General features: G+C 27.5%; 1 protein-coding gene across 1 annotated transcript in view; it reads left to right on the forward strand.

Annotated features, from left to right (window-relative positions):
- Positions 1-13,484, forward strand: part of LOC142317274 (death-associated protein kinase 1-like) — a 172,896-nt gene that overhangs the window by 73,728 nt on the left and 85,684 nt on the right. Inside the window, exon 7 of the mRNA XM_075353687.1 lies at positions 8,210-8,362. Coding sequence (XP_075209802.1) covers positions 8,210-8,362 — 153 coding nt within the window. The remainder of the gene's footprint in view (positions 1-8,209; positions 8,363-13,484) is intronic.

A 13,484-nucleotide genomic window follows, 5' to 3' on the forward strand; every position in this document is an offset into this window, starting at 1 on the left:
CTACAAGTTCAATGCCATTTACGTGAAGCAATCCAAAAAAAAGCTCAGATTTGTGGTGAAACAATTCATGACTTTGACACCACTATAATGTGCCTGCTCACACTTTATTGCTTGTTCGTCAATTTTTAGCCAAAAACAACACTGTAATATTACCTCATCTGCCTTATTCGCCAGATGTCCCCGTTTGACTTTTTCTATTCCCAAAAATAAAGAGAATCTTAAAGGACCGTCATTGTTTAACCATAGATGAGATTAAAAGCGAATAGCTGAAAGAGCTAAACACCATTTCAAAGATCGAGTTCCAGAAGTGTTTCAGGGATTGGAAAAGTGCTGGCTTAAGTGTATAATATCTAATGGGGACTATTTTGAAGGGGATGACATTAATGTAAATAAAGAAATAAAATTCTTTCCAAAAAACAAAAATTCTCGTTACTTTTTGAACATACCTCGTACATATCAAATTTAATTAAGATTTGATATTATTTTTCTTTTGGTTAATGAACAAAAGTGGGTAATATTAAGAAATTGATTATAATATAGTTGTATCTAGAATCATCTATATATAGCTTGTAGCAAACATGTTGCTTCACTAGCAACTGTTTGATGGAAGTATAATAAGGATTTATATCTTTAGCTTTTAAAATCACTAATTGGAAAACTTCAGTCATTTACAAAATTAAATGATTTAAGCAGTTTACAATTTCAATATAAGTTTCAAATAAGCACCTATTTTTTTTTTTTTTTTGAACACTTAAAATAGCTACACCAAATATTTTTAGGAAATAGAAGCTACTATGTTTATCATCTTATCACAGTTCATAAACAATATTATTTATTGTTCATATGATATTATTTAAGATTGTACTTATTTTAAAGGTTGGAAAAAATTCAATTAGGTAAACCAGAATTTCAAAAGTAGCTCATTGGCTACACTAAGTTATATTGAAATCACATCTTTGTTTATCTAGATCAGTTGGATTATAAGTGATCTGGATGAATGTTCATTCAGATAACCATTGTTGAGTTCTAATTAAAAATACATACTGATCTACTGGCTTAGGGATTTATTAACCCACAATGCAGCTATCTATTAATTAGACAAGTAAATAATTCTTTTAATTAAATTAATGAAACAGAACGATTAAAAAACCATTATTAATCAAACTAAGCCTATGTAATAAATAAGTCTCAAACTAATAAAACTGAACAAGGTGATGATAATACATTTTTTAAATTGTGTATAAAGCAAAAAATACTATATTTAAATTATTTTAAAATGATTACATTTTTAAGTTTGGTACCAAATTAAAAAATAATAGCCAACATTTTTCCTGACCTCAGTTTAAATTTAAAAATTAATTGGAAAAACATCAGTTTCTATTAAAAGTACCATTCTGATGAATTTTTTTTTTTAAGTTTATTATTTTTGTTTAAAAAATAGTTTGATCTACAAAACACATCCATCACCTATGTGAAAAAGGCTGTTAAAAAAAATCATAAAGATCTGAAACTTGTGTTTGAAAAAAAAAAGAAAAAAGGAGTACCAAGAAACAGTGCAGAAACTGCTAATAAGCTTAAGATAGGCTCTCTGGAAGGGAGAGGTATTTATTGTTTGTAAGCAAGCTTCACAGATAATCCTTCTCAATTTTTGTCAATACTTTGAATATCAGGATAAAAAAATATATATATATACAGTATCTTTCATAAGTTTAAGAACAAGTTAAAAATAACCAAAAAATCAGTATTTCATGACAAAATCTTTATTTTTTAAAAGTAAAAATTAAAATAACAGAGATAACTCTACAACATTTTTTAAATGTTTAGTGTTTTGTATGACCTCCATATGATTTTAGGCATGCTGCTACTCTATCAGGCATTGATTCAATCAATTCCAGACATTTTTCTTTCGTCACCTGTTGCCACAGACTTGCAATTTGAAGTCGTAACTCAGCCTTATTTTTAGGTTTTCTTTTAGCAAGTTGCAGTGCCATCCAATTCCATAAATTCTGAATTGGATTTAGGTCAGGACTACGAGCAGGCCAGTCCAAAAGTTCCACATCATTTGCATCAAACCATGCCTTGGTAACTCGTGATTTATGACAAGGTGCATTGTCTTGCTGGAAGATGAAATTCTCATCCAACAGGTTATGGACACTAGGAAGCATGAATTCTTCCATTGTTTTTATGTACTGTTCATTGTCCCATCCATTATTCTAAGGTGTCCAGCGCCCTCTGAAGTTATGCAACCCCACACCAAGAAGCATCTCCACCTTGCACAGCAGGAATGGTGCAAGCTGATATAAACTTTTCGGTTTTTGTTCACCTGACCCTAATTTTTCTGTTTGAATGCAACTGGTATCTGCTTTCATCAGAAAAGACAACCCTTCGCCAAGCTTCTCCAGTTCTTCGTTTGCTTGCAAAACTGACAACATTTTGACTTGTGGACAGCGCTTAAAGGAGGCTTTGCTAATGCAAAGTGTGATTCCATTCCAGATTCTTTTAAACGTCTAGAAAGAGTGGCAGTATAAACCTGAATTCCATGATTTTGTGCTACTTCTGTCGCTATATCAAGCAAACTAGCAGACTGATTAAGTTTTGATACGTTTATAATTGCTCTGTCTTGCCTCATTGACGTTTTTCATGGTCGACCAGATCATGGAAGGTCAACGACAGTTTCTTGATCACGATATTTTTTAACAGCTTGCTCTTCTGTACGCATGTTTTTGATATTTTTAATTGTTCAGCAATGTCTCTGTATGTTTTATTTGCTTTCCAGAGAACGATTACTTGCCATTTTAATTCTACACTAACACTTTTCTTACCTGTTATTAAAAAAATTGTTCACCAACCTAACCTCAAAGAAACAAATGCTAATTCATCACAGTTTTGGTGGGAAACAGCTGATAATAGTACCAACATGAAATTTTTAATTACTTTTGGTATGCCTGACACTCCAAGTTGGTGTACCTGACACTTTAAAGTGATTTGTACGTTTTTGAACATTACTCTCTTAAAAACAAAAATTTCATAAAAATGTTAAAATCACTTAAGCCCTTTTAACTTAAAAAATACATTTTTTAGAATTTTTCTTATTACTCTATTGAAAAACTCTAAAATACAGCTTTTAAATGATATCACACTCATTAACCTAGGTTATATATTTTACGAGAAATAGTAATTTCTTTATAAAAAAAATGAGCTAATTTTAGCTCATTTAAAATATTTAAATGACTCCATAAAATTTGAAGCATCTAACTTAGAAGCTTGCAGTTTTCACCAAAAGATGTATTTTTTAAAGCTGTTTCTCACAGACAAGATTTGTATGTAGTTCATAAGTTTAAAGACAAACTGACAAACAGTTTTTCTAAGGTGTCCTTAAACTTATGAAAGATACTGTATATGTATGTGTATATATATATTTCTTCAAATTGTCTATGTAGACAGATTTTTGTTAAAAAAATAAATTATCTTTCACGTAATTGTTTTTTATCCACGACATTATGGAGATGGTATATATGTTTGGGGTAAGAGGTTGTGTGTGTATGGTTGTTACCATTTTCCTCAACTGGATTGATTTTGATGCGGTTTTTGGTTTACATAGGTTAGGTATCACTTCAGAGCAGGTTCTTAGAATAGTTTTATGGTTATAAGCCGTCAGGGGGTGCTGCGATAGATATGTTTCTTCAGAACGGCTTTTGAATGTTTTTAAGTCTTTCTAACTCCAGCAAGACTACATTATTGTGTGGATTATTAAATAATTTTCGCCGGTCAAGTATACTAAACTTTCATCATCACGATCATCAGCCTATAAATGTCCTACTGTTGGGCACAGGCCTACTAATTTTTAAAGAGCAATAAATAACAATAAAATTTAAATAAAACCAGTAAACTGTGTAGTTAAGCTTTAGTTATCATCATAGTCGCACACGATGGTTAATCAAAATTTTAAGTTTTATTATCTTTAAAACAATATCACAATGCCATAGAGAATTATAAGGTAAAAATACAGTTATTTAATTATTTAAGTTTTTTTTTGGTGTGGGTTTTAAAAATTTTTAATTATACTTTTTATTGTTGATTATTCACCACATAAGGTTGAAGATTGTTTATAGGAATATGGAATGGAAATTTTGTAGCATATGAAAAATGACATAACTGATCAGGAATTAACCAAGGACCTTCTAGGATATTATCATTTCCACCAAAGAGATCTGTGAACAGTCAAGTGTTTTTATTTATAAGGGAACACTTAATATTAAACCATCAGAAGAAATTCCTGTACAAAATACAAAAACAAAAAGAATCATCAACGTCAGTAAAACCTAGCTTATTAAAAAAAGAAACGCCTCTAATTGAGACTTCCTATTATTGAAATCAGTTAAAGCTTAATAATTTTGTTTGTGATCATTAATTATTTCAAATGAAAGCCTATTAGGACTCAAAATAATTGGAGTTGTATTTAATACATACATTAATAAGTGAATGAGCAAATATAGTATTTAAGTGAGTAGACCTTTAAATACTATAATACAATTTCAAGGCACGTCAGTCTTACATTTCAGAAAGAATATGTTGTTGAAAACTATAAATTCATAAGGAAATTCCACAGGAGTTCTTTCTATTTCCTTAATTTATTCCTCTTTGAGGATTAATTTATATTGATATTGAAAATAGTAAAATAAATTTTTACTTTGGTATAAGTTTGCATTTTTTTAATATAAATATATATAGATTTAAAACTATACTCGTATGTTTTACTGATAAGTAAATGAATTGAAAAATAGGTTTGATAATACTGAGATAATGTTATTAAATAATTTGATAAGAAATTTCATTCAATTATATGCCAGGTTAGCTGTATAAAACAAATACCGAAAATTATAAACTACATTTAATTTGTTGCTAATTAAAAGGTTTAATATTATAATTATTTTATTGAATCATTGATAGTTTTATTAATTTTTGTGGCAATATAATTACAATGGAGTTAAAATGTGAGTTAAATCATAATTTTATTAATAACTGTTATCCTCATTAATGAATGTTAAATTAAACATAAATATTTTTTTATTTGTATCACAACATAACTAAAGTAAAATAACCACTTGTTTAGTTTTCCTAACCATTAATAAAATTTATATTCATGATTTTGCACATTCATTATATATAATGAGATCAGTAATCATATTTTTCACTTTGTAACCACATCATCATTTTTAATAAAATTCTTTGTTAATTCTATGTCAGTATTCTAAAATGAATTTCCTACAAATAATTTGTAATACTTTAATTTTTCAAAACGGATTTTATTATATGGAAAATAACTCTTGCCAATTTTTTTTTGCCGGCCTCCGTGGCGCGAGTGGTAGCATCTCGGCCTTTCACCTGGAGGTCCTGGGTTCGAATCCCGGTCAGGCATGGCATTTTTCACACACACTACAAAACATTCATCTCATCCTCTGTGGAATGAATTGCTTGACTGCGAACCCAGAGGCAAAACAAAAAAAAAAATTTACTTTAATTTTTGTGACAAAAATTATAATTCTCCCATTTGGAATCATAGTTCTTCTTTAAAGTTTAAAAAAGGTTATTTTCTGTTGCACTTTATTATGAGTATGTAATGTATTTATAGAGCTGAATGTGGTTTTTTATTATTTTTTTTTGCTTTCTTGTAATGTAAGATTAATGCTTATTCTACTGTAATGACTGTTATTATGATGTTACCAAAATTCAACCTCAGAGTTGAGATAAATTCATTATATAATTTTTATTAAAATTCAGTTCAGCAGTTTGTGTGAGTTGTATGAATAAATGTACACAGTTTGAGGTAATGGCTGATTAACAAAATTGATTTCTATAAATAAAACAGTAATGTAAGTAATATGCAGATTTATCTTTACTATTATTTAAAAAATGAAATAGAAATTTATTGTAGGGATATCTTAGATGGGTGCTATAATGATTTTAGAATTTTTTTGGTCATATATATTGATTTGTTGCTGTTTTTTTTTTTTAAGAAATTATTATTCAAGTGAAAAGAGGAAAAATCATTTTTATACCGATGAAATAACTCATTTAGAGAGAAAAAAATTTTTTACCAGGACTTTTATAAGTGGAAATGGTAAAGGGCCTTATAATAAACATAAAAAATAAATGTGTGTGCATTGGTAGTGGACGGTTGATTTGGGGGATTGAAAAGAGGTGAAAAATGGTATTATTGCAATTTCCGGCAAAAGTTGACATCAAAAAATTTGTGGTTATTTAAGATGCAGAAAGGTATACTTTCACCAATTTCGTCAAAATTAAATTATTTTTGCGGAAATGAAAAGTAAAAAATGAAAAAGAAAGATATTTCGCATTTTTTCACGAAAATGTTGAGGTTATGATAAAAAGTAACCTCTACAAAAGTTGTAGATTTTTGCATGATCTACAACTTTTGTATTGGAAAAATTTTTTTTCAACCCCCAATCCCCCCAAATCACCCCTCCACCACCTTTGCTCATACATTTATTTTTTTTACGTAAAAAAAATGTAATAACATTTATTATAACCCCCTTTACCATTTCCACTTATAAAAATTCAAGTAACAATTTTTTTTCTCATGTAATTTGGTTGAACTAGTTTGGAATGCAATATTTAACTGTAAAAAAGGATTTCATGTATTCAGCTAAATTTAAAATTGTGTTAAATGGTTTATTTTCTATTATACCTGCAACATTTGACGTATATTATAAAAACGACTGGTAAAGTTCTTAAAAATATGTGTAGCAACATAAGGAGAGTGCCAGATATCCATTTTTGTAAATACTAAATTTTTAGGACTAATTAAGTGGCAGAATTAGTGATTTGTTACAGCTTTTTATCTGAAAATCAAATAAAATCGATCTCAGAATCATATCTGCACTACTTTTTGAGAAATCTGGTGTTAAAACTAATTAATTGGGGTAAAAAAACCCTGTTTTTATGTTGGAAGTAGAACAAAACTTTGTTAAATGGATTATAAATACATAAAACTTTTAAAAAAATCTTGTAGAGAATTTAATTCTGAGCAAATTGGTGTAAGATAAGTTGAATAAAACAAAGAAAAGATAAAAAAATTGAATTTTATTTACAAACAGTACATATATTATAACAATATATATAAAACAGCAAAGGCAGTAATAAATCGCTTTGCTCCTCACTTTCCGTAATAAGACAAACATATATTAATCTTGTTTTTCTTGGATATGCTTCATGAGAGATTTGGCTTAAGTATCAATTTATCTACAAATAATTAGGTTATGGTCATCCTTCATAAAATCAACTGTAAAAAATTTTAAAAAAATTCATAAATTTCTACTAAAATTACGTTTTTGGTTACTCACAAAATATACTCACAACTTCATCCAGTATAATGTTCAAAAGAGTTACAAGAAATCGAAAGAAAAAGATTATGTTATTGTTCTCACTGAGGCCTATTTACGTAGTTTTTCCTACTTAAACATATCACAAAATTGTAGATTGAATTCGTATTTAATACACAAAGTCTGTCAGTATTCGAGTATCCATAACATATGTTTTTACACCAGTTGGTAAACTACTCCAAACAATAAAGAATTAAAAGATTTTTAGGTTTTTAATAACTTTTATCTCAAAAAAAGTTTTAATTCAGCAAAGATGTTTTATTAGAATTTCAAACAACATAAATTTTTAGTTTTTTTACTTGGAGTTATTTAAATTTAATAAAATATTAGTCCACCAAGCTAATGACCATAGCAGTTAATGCCCACTCTTTCATATAGAGATGGAATTCCTGATTACTAAATGTGAGCTGTGTTTTTTATAGACAGAATTTTTTTGCAGTTCAAATTTTAAATTAAAATAAAATTAAGTATAAAATCAATGTTTTTAAAATGTAAAGCCAACATAAAAAAGAACCTTGGACTAAAATATTTCCCAAAAAAATATTTCTTTAATTTATTTTTAAATCTTGGGTTTTGAAGTCTATAGCATTTAAGCGATAAGTTGGTGATAGTTTATTTTTAATTTGGCTCTGGTTTTAATAGTCAACATTCAAGGAAGAATTAATATTATTTTTTATTTTTATAAATGTTTCTTAAGTTCATTGTATTTGTTTTATATAAGTTTATTTTATTTAATATTCTAAATATATAGATGATTATTAGATATTGTTATATTATTGTTAGGTATATTAATTAATTTGTTTCAGGAATTAATTACTATGGAACCAGAAGCTGCTAATGATAGTAGCAACAATAAACAAATTCCATTAAGTTTGGTTGAAGCTGTAGAAAAAGGAGATAATAAATCAGTGGAAGATGCACTTTCAAGAAATGATATTGATCTCTTTCAAGTAAATAAAGTAAGTAGTTAGTATTTTGTTGTACTGTTGTTTTTAATATTTGTTACTGAAGATGATAATTTTTTTAGTAAAACATTTTATGGTTTAGAGACTCAAGTTTCTTTTTGTGGTTTTGAAACTTTAATACCTTCTTAATATTTAAAACTTATTAATGGGAATATAAAGAGGTGTGAATATATATATTATATAATTTTTTTGCAATTTTTTTGTGTATATATATATATATTTATATTATATACATTATATGCATATATATTAGAATTGAATTATTTATTAATAAGCAGTAGAAGTGAATTAGTAATTAATTACAGCCGTAATTTAAGACGTAAATTGATCTACATATTTTTCAAAGACTATACAATATATTTTATATGTTTATTTAAAAGAAAAATATACTGTTTCTAATCATCTAGAAGTATCACCTTTATGTAAAACGTTATTTTAAATTATTTATTTCTTTTAAATTCAGTTATGATAAAAGAAAGTTTTTGCTATTTTGGCTATAGGTGTGAAATTTACCAGCAAATTAAGAATAACTCGTGGTAGTAAAAATATGATCCAAGCTGTGTCACATTTTTTCAACAGTATTTTCTTTAAAAATTGTAACCATTGTTAAATAATAACAATAATATTGACAATTATAACTATAGTGTTGTTCTGATTTGATTTTGTTGTCTTCCTTATTTCTTCCATGTTGATAATTTTTTTTACGTAAATAATACACATTTTCTATCTCTTTTCCGATATATTATGTTTACTATTTGATATTTCTTTTCAATATATACCTTTCTCTTACATTTCATTACTTTTATTGTATTATGCTTTATTATCAAACTGAATTTTACTCTTATTAATGATTCCATGCCACAACATATATACATACTTCCTCTATCACATCCATATTCTAATGGTTGAATTTTTATTCTTTTGTACACAGATTGTTACTCTGGCCTCAATTTTTTGTTTTGATTTCTTTAATTTTTCTTCCTTTTATAAATGTAAAAAAATTGAGGATAATTAGAATACTTGTTTTATTCCTTTGTGTACCATACCTTATTACTCCTTTTTTCTACTCTTGTAACAGCAATGTATTATTTTCATATTCATATAGATATGCTTATTTTTCTATACTTCAGACTTTTTTTTAATTTTAAATATTCAAAAAACAAATTTTTCGTAACAGATATCAAATATAATTTGTTTGTAAATTAAACAAATTGATTATTAGGATTTACTGGATAAGTAGTTCACAACTTTAATTTTAATGATTATGATGTTAAAATAATACTTTCATTTTTAATGATTCTGGTAAGCTTTGTAAATAAGATATTTGTTTGCTCCCTTAAATATTTTATTCAAGAGAACATGAAATCTGTGAGACACATTCGTGTTTTATTACATGAAAGTACATTTCACACTCTGGTGAGCATGTCTGCAGAAAATCACTTCCACAGCTGTTGTAATTCTTTGGCGCAGGTGGTCAAGTGACTGGATTTGTATTTGGTTTCTGATGTCTTTAATATAGTTCCAAAAGAAGAAATGCATTGGCTCAAATCAGGACTCTGCAATGGTCAAGCAATGGGAGCTTCTCTGCTTATCTAGCCTTCTGGGAACCTACCATTGAACCTCTTTTGCATAATTTCTGCATGATGTGGAGAAGCTCCATCTTGGAGAATTAGGCCTTTCATATTTTCAATCTGTGGAAAAACAAATTTCTCTAACAAATCCAAGTAGACTATGCCTGTAAAAGACTGATCATGGAAAAAAAGGTCTAAAAGTTCAATTATATGTGATACTACACCAGACATTTACTTTCTGATAGTTGCGAACAAACTCCATCTATTGTGTGAATTTTCTAGCCCCATACTCAAAAGTTATAGGGATGCACAACTTCATAAACACGAAATATTGGTTCGTTAAAAAACAAAAGGTACTGCAGGTAGTTTTCATCAGCAGAAGTGAAATCTAACATTGTTCAGAATTGAACCAAGTTCAATTCAGAGTTCAACAAAATTGAACTCTTTTTGACTTATCATTAGGTTTAATTTCATGGAATGTTTGTATTTATAAGCACAAAGTTTCAATTTTTGTTTACAACATCATGACAGTTCTTTTAGGAGTGTTTAGTTGGCGACTGACCCTACGAACTGCATTTTTGGGCTTGATTGGGAAGACAGATGAATTCTTTCTGTGTTTTAGGCCTGTCTGGTGAGTGTCCTTTCAAAACCGTTTTGGTTTACAAAAACCGTTTGAACCACTTATGTATCCTTTTGTCACTGAGTATTTCTACTTTAATACTCAGTTTAATTTCTTGGTTTGACAGTCACCAATTTTGTTTCTTCAAATTAGTACACGCATTGAGTTTTCTCTTGTGTTGTTGCCGTGCTATTTAAACGTGGGTTCAAAATGGGTTGTCCTGTGCAAAAGTCCAACACAGCCGCTACCTGATGGAGAATGTGTAAACTAAAATTTCATTGTTGACAAGATTATGTATAAAACACTATGCAATGCTACAAAATAAAAATTATATTTGTTCTTGATATCCTGACGTTCTTTTACAAGCACCCAGTATTTCAGAAAGTTTAACCACTTTATATTAACACCTCAAAGAAAATAAAAATGCTTACCAGTAAACTAGTAAAAAAAATGAATATATAATTTAATAACGGTTAACAGTGTAAAACGTTTATGAGTAAATTTTATCCATAATTAGTAATAATTGATTGCGAAGGTTAGTAATTAAAGGTTAACCTTTCATTTATTAATTTTTTTTTTATTGTTTGGTCTGAGATGCAAAAAACAGTATAAATGGTAGCTAAAATAATAATAGACTATATAAGCATAAAATTTCCTTGTAGAATATTATTTATTTGAGGAAATTCCGGGTCCATTACATTTTACCTGTGAATTTTTAAAGCCAGTGTAGAGATTGACACTGGAACATGACAATGTTTCTCATGCATATATCTCTGAAAGTTAGATTTCACTTTAATGAAATATTTAAAACTGAATAAAATGGAAAATTTCTATCAAGTTAATATTGTATAAGGTTATTATTAAAAAATCAAAAAGGTAAATAAGAATAACAATCTGGACATGAAAATTGTAAGTTAAAAAATATAAGTGTTTTACTTTCATAAAATGATTTTTTTTATAATTTTGTGAAAGTTGCATGTGAGTCTGGAATTATACACATACATCTTGAATTCAACAAGTGGTGCTTTTATGCAACAAGTGGTAGAATTACAATCAGTTTTATTGGTTAGCATATTGGCATAAAAACTTCATGCTGGTCTTAGTTTCAATTTTTGTCAAGGGGCTGGCATTTTTTCAGCTATCAATTCGTACATCTCATATTTCTCATTGAAATATGTCTGTAGCATGTCTGAAATTATAATTTTAAAATAAAATAAAAATATAAATTAATAAAAACTACAATTAATAAAAACTACTACTCCGTTTTAAGATTTTTATTTTTAAGAATATACAAAGAAATTATTGTTTGTTAATTTGTGAAAATCATTTGTACATGTAAAAAAAATTTCAGAAATTAGCATTCTGTACAACAATAAATATATTAATTTTATAATTGTTTTTGCAAAATATTGATATTGTCGTTGAGCAAAGAATAGTCACTTTATCGTCAGTAATAGCGGGTTTTTAATGAATTTTTAAAAAGTGTTAAATTTAAAACCATTTATTTCTATTCAAAATATATGAAATGGATTATATGCTATTTTTTTCTATTCACACATTTATAAATTTTATTGTAACAAAATTTTATATTAGTTCATATTTCATATAACCTTTTCATTTGTTATTTTTTTTTAGCTGTTTGTTTTTCAAATTTGTTATCTTACAGGTCTTTCCACTCGCATAAAACAAAAATACTTATTCCCAAAACTTGATTTACAAGGATTCATTAAGAAATGGCAGTCAGATTTTAAATAGCTGATGTTATTATCACAATATTTCCTATTTGTATGTTACTAAAAGTTGTAAATTATTTTTGTTAATTGAATCAGCTTATTATTACTAGGCTTTCAGTACAATTAGTTTATGTATATATGGTACTTACATTGTCGGGGTTTTTTTAACAGCGTGCTACAGTTTAGAAGGTATATGCAGCTCATATTTGGAGGCCTATTTATTATTTATTTTTTGTTTTAAAGGAAGTTTCCATTTTTGTTTGCTTTAAATTGCATCTTAGTTGTTTAAAAATATACATTTATTTGTTACAATAAGTCATTCATGAATGGTTTTTTGAAGTTAGTCTGTGGTCAGCCTTTTTAAATGTTTCTAATAGGAAGAAGCAGAAAATTTTTTTCGTACTTTTTGTTTCTTATATTAATTTATTTTTTAATTTATCATATTCTTTATTAAAAAAATTAGTACTTGTAGTATTAGAATATGTTTGAGTAACTTAGACATAAACCAGTTTGTCTGGCTTTTAGTGTTTAATTTATTTTTTAGCTTGTTTTAATGTTATGAATAAAATAATTAGTTTACCAAATACCAAACTGAAGCAAATCAATAAATTCAGTTGGAATTATTTGTTTTTATTATTAAAAATTAAACGTTTAAATTCTTCCTATTTTTATTTATTATGGAAAAAATATTAATATTTAAACAAAAATATTCGATGACATTACTTTTGTTTGAATTTTTAAAGTACGGTTTGTAATTTATTTTTAAGGATTAAATTTGGCTTACATTTGTATTTATTAATGTTTACTTTGAATACTTAGTATTTAATTTTAGGCATTTTTAGTTAAGTTTTTTTGTGTTGTCTAGTCTTGGATAATGCATAAAAATTGATTTATACATATTGATAATACAAGGGTTATTTTTTTTTCAATGTCCGATCGGTCACAAAATTAAAACCGCAGTGAAAATAGAAAATTTTTTATTTGTAACAAGTACTTGCATAGTTATGCTATTTCTCTACATAGTCGCCACTCCGATTTAGACATTTGTCGTAGCGTGGTACCAACTTTCAATACCCTCGTCATAGAACAGAGCCGCCTGTGTTTTCAGCCATGTTTCTATGCTGGTCTGCAACTCGATGTCTGTGCCAAAATGTTGTCCCTCCTAGCCAGCGTTTCATGTGAGCAAAGAAGTG

The sequence above is a fragment of the Lycorma delicatula genome, chromosome 1 (assembly GCF_047948215.1).
Source record: "Lycorma delicatula isolate Av1 chromosome 1, ASM4794821v1, whole genome shotgun sequence".
NCBI lineage: Eukaryota > Metazoa > Arthropoda > Insecta > Hemiptera > Fulgoridae > Lycorma > Lycorma delicatula.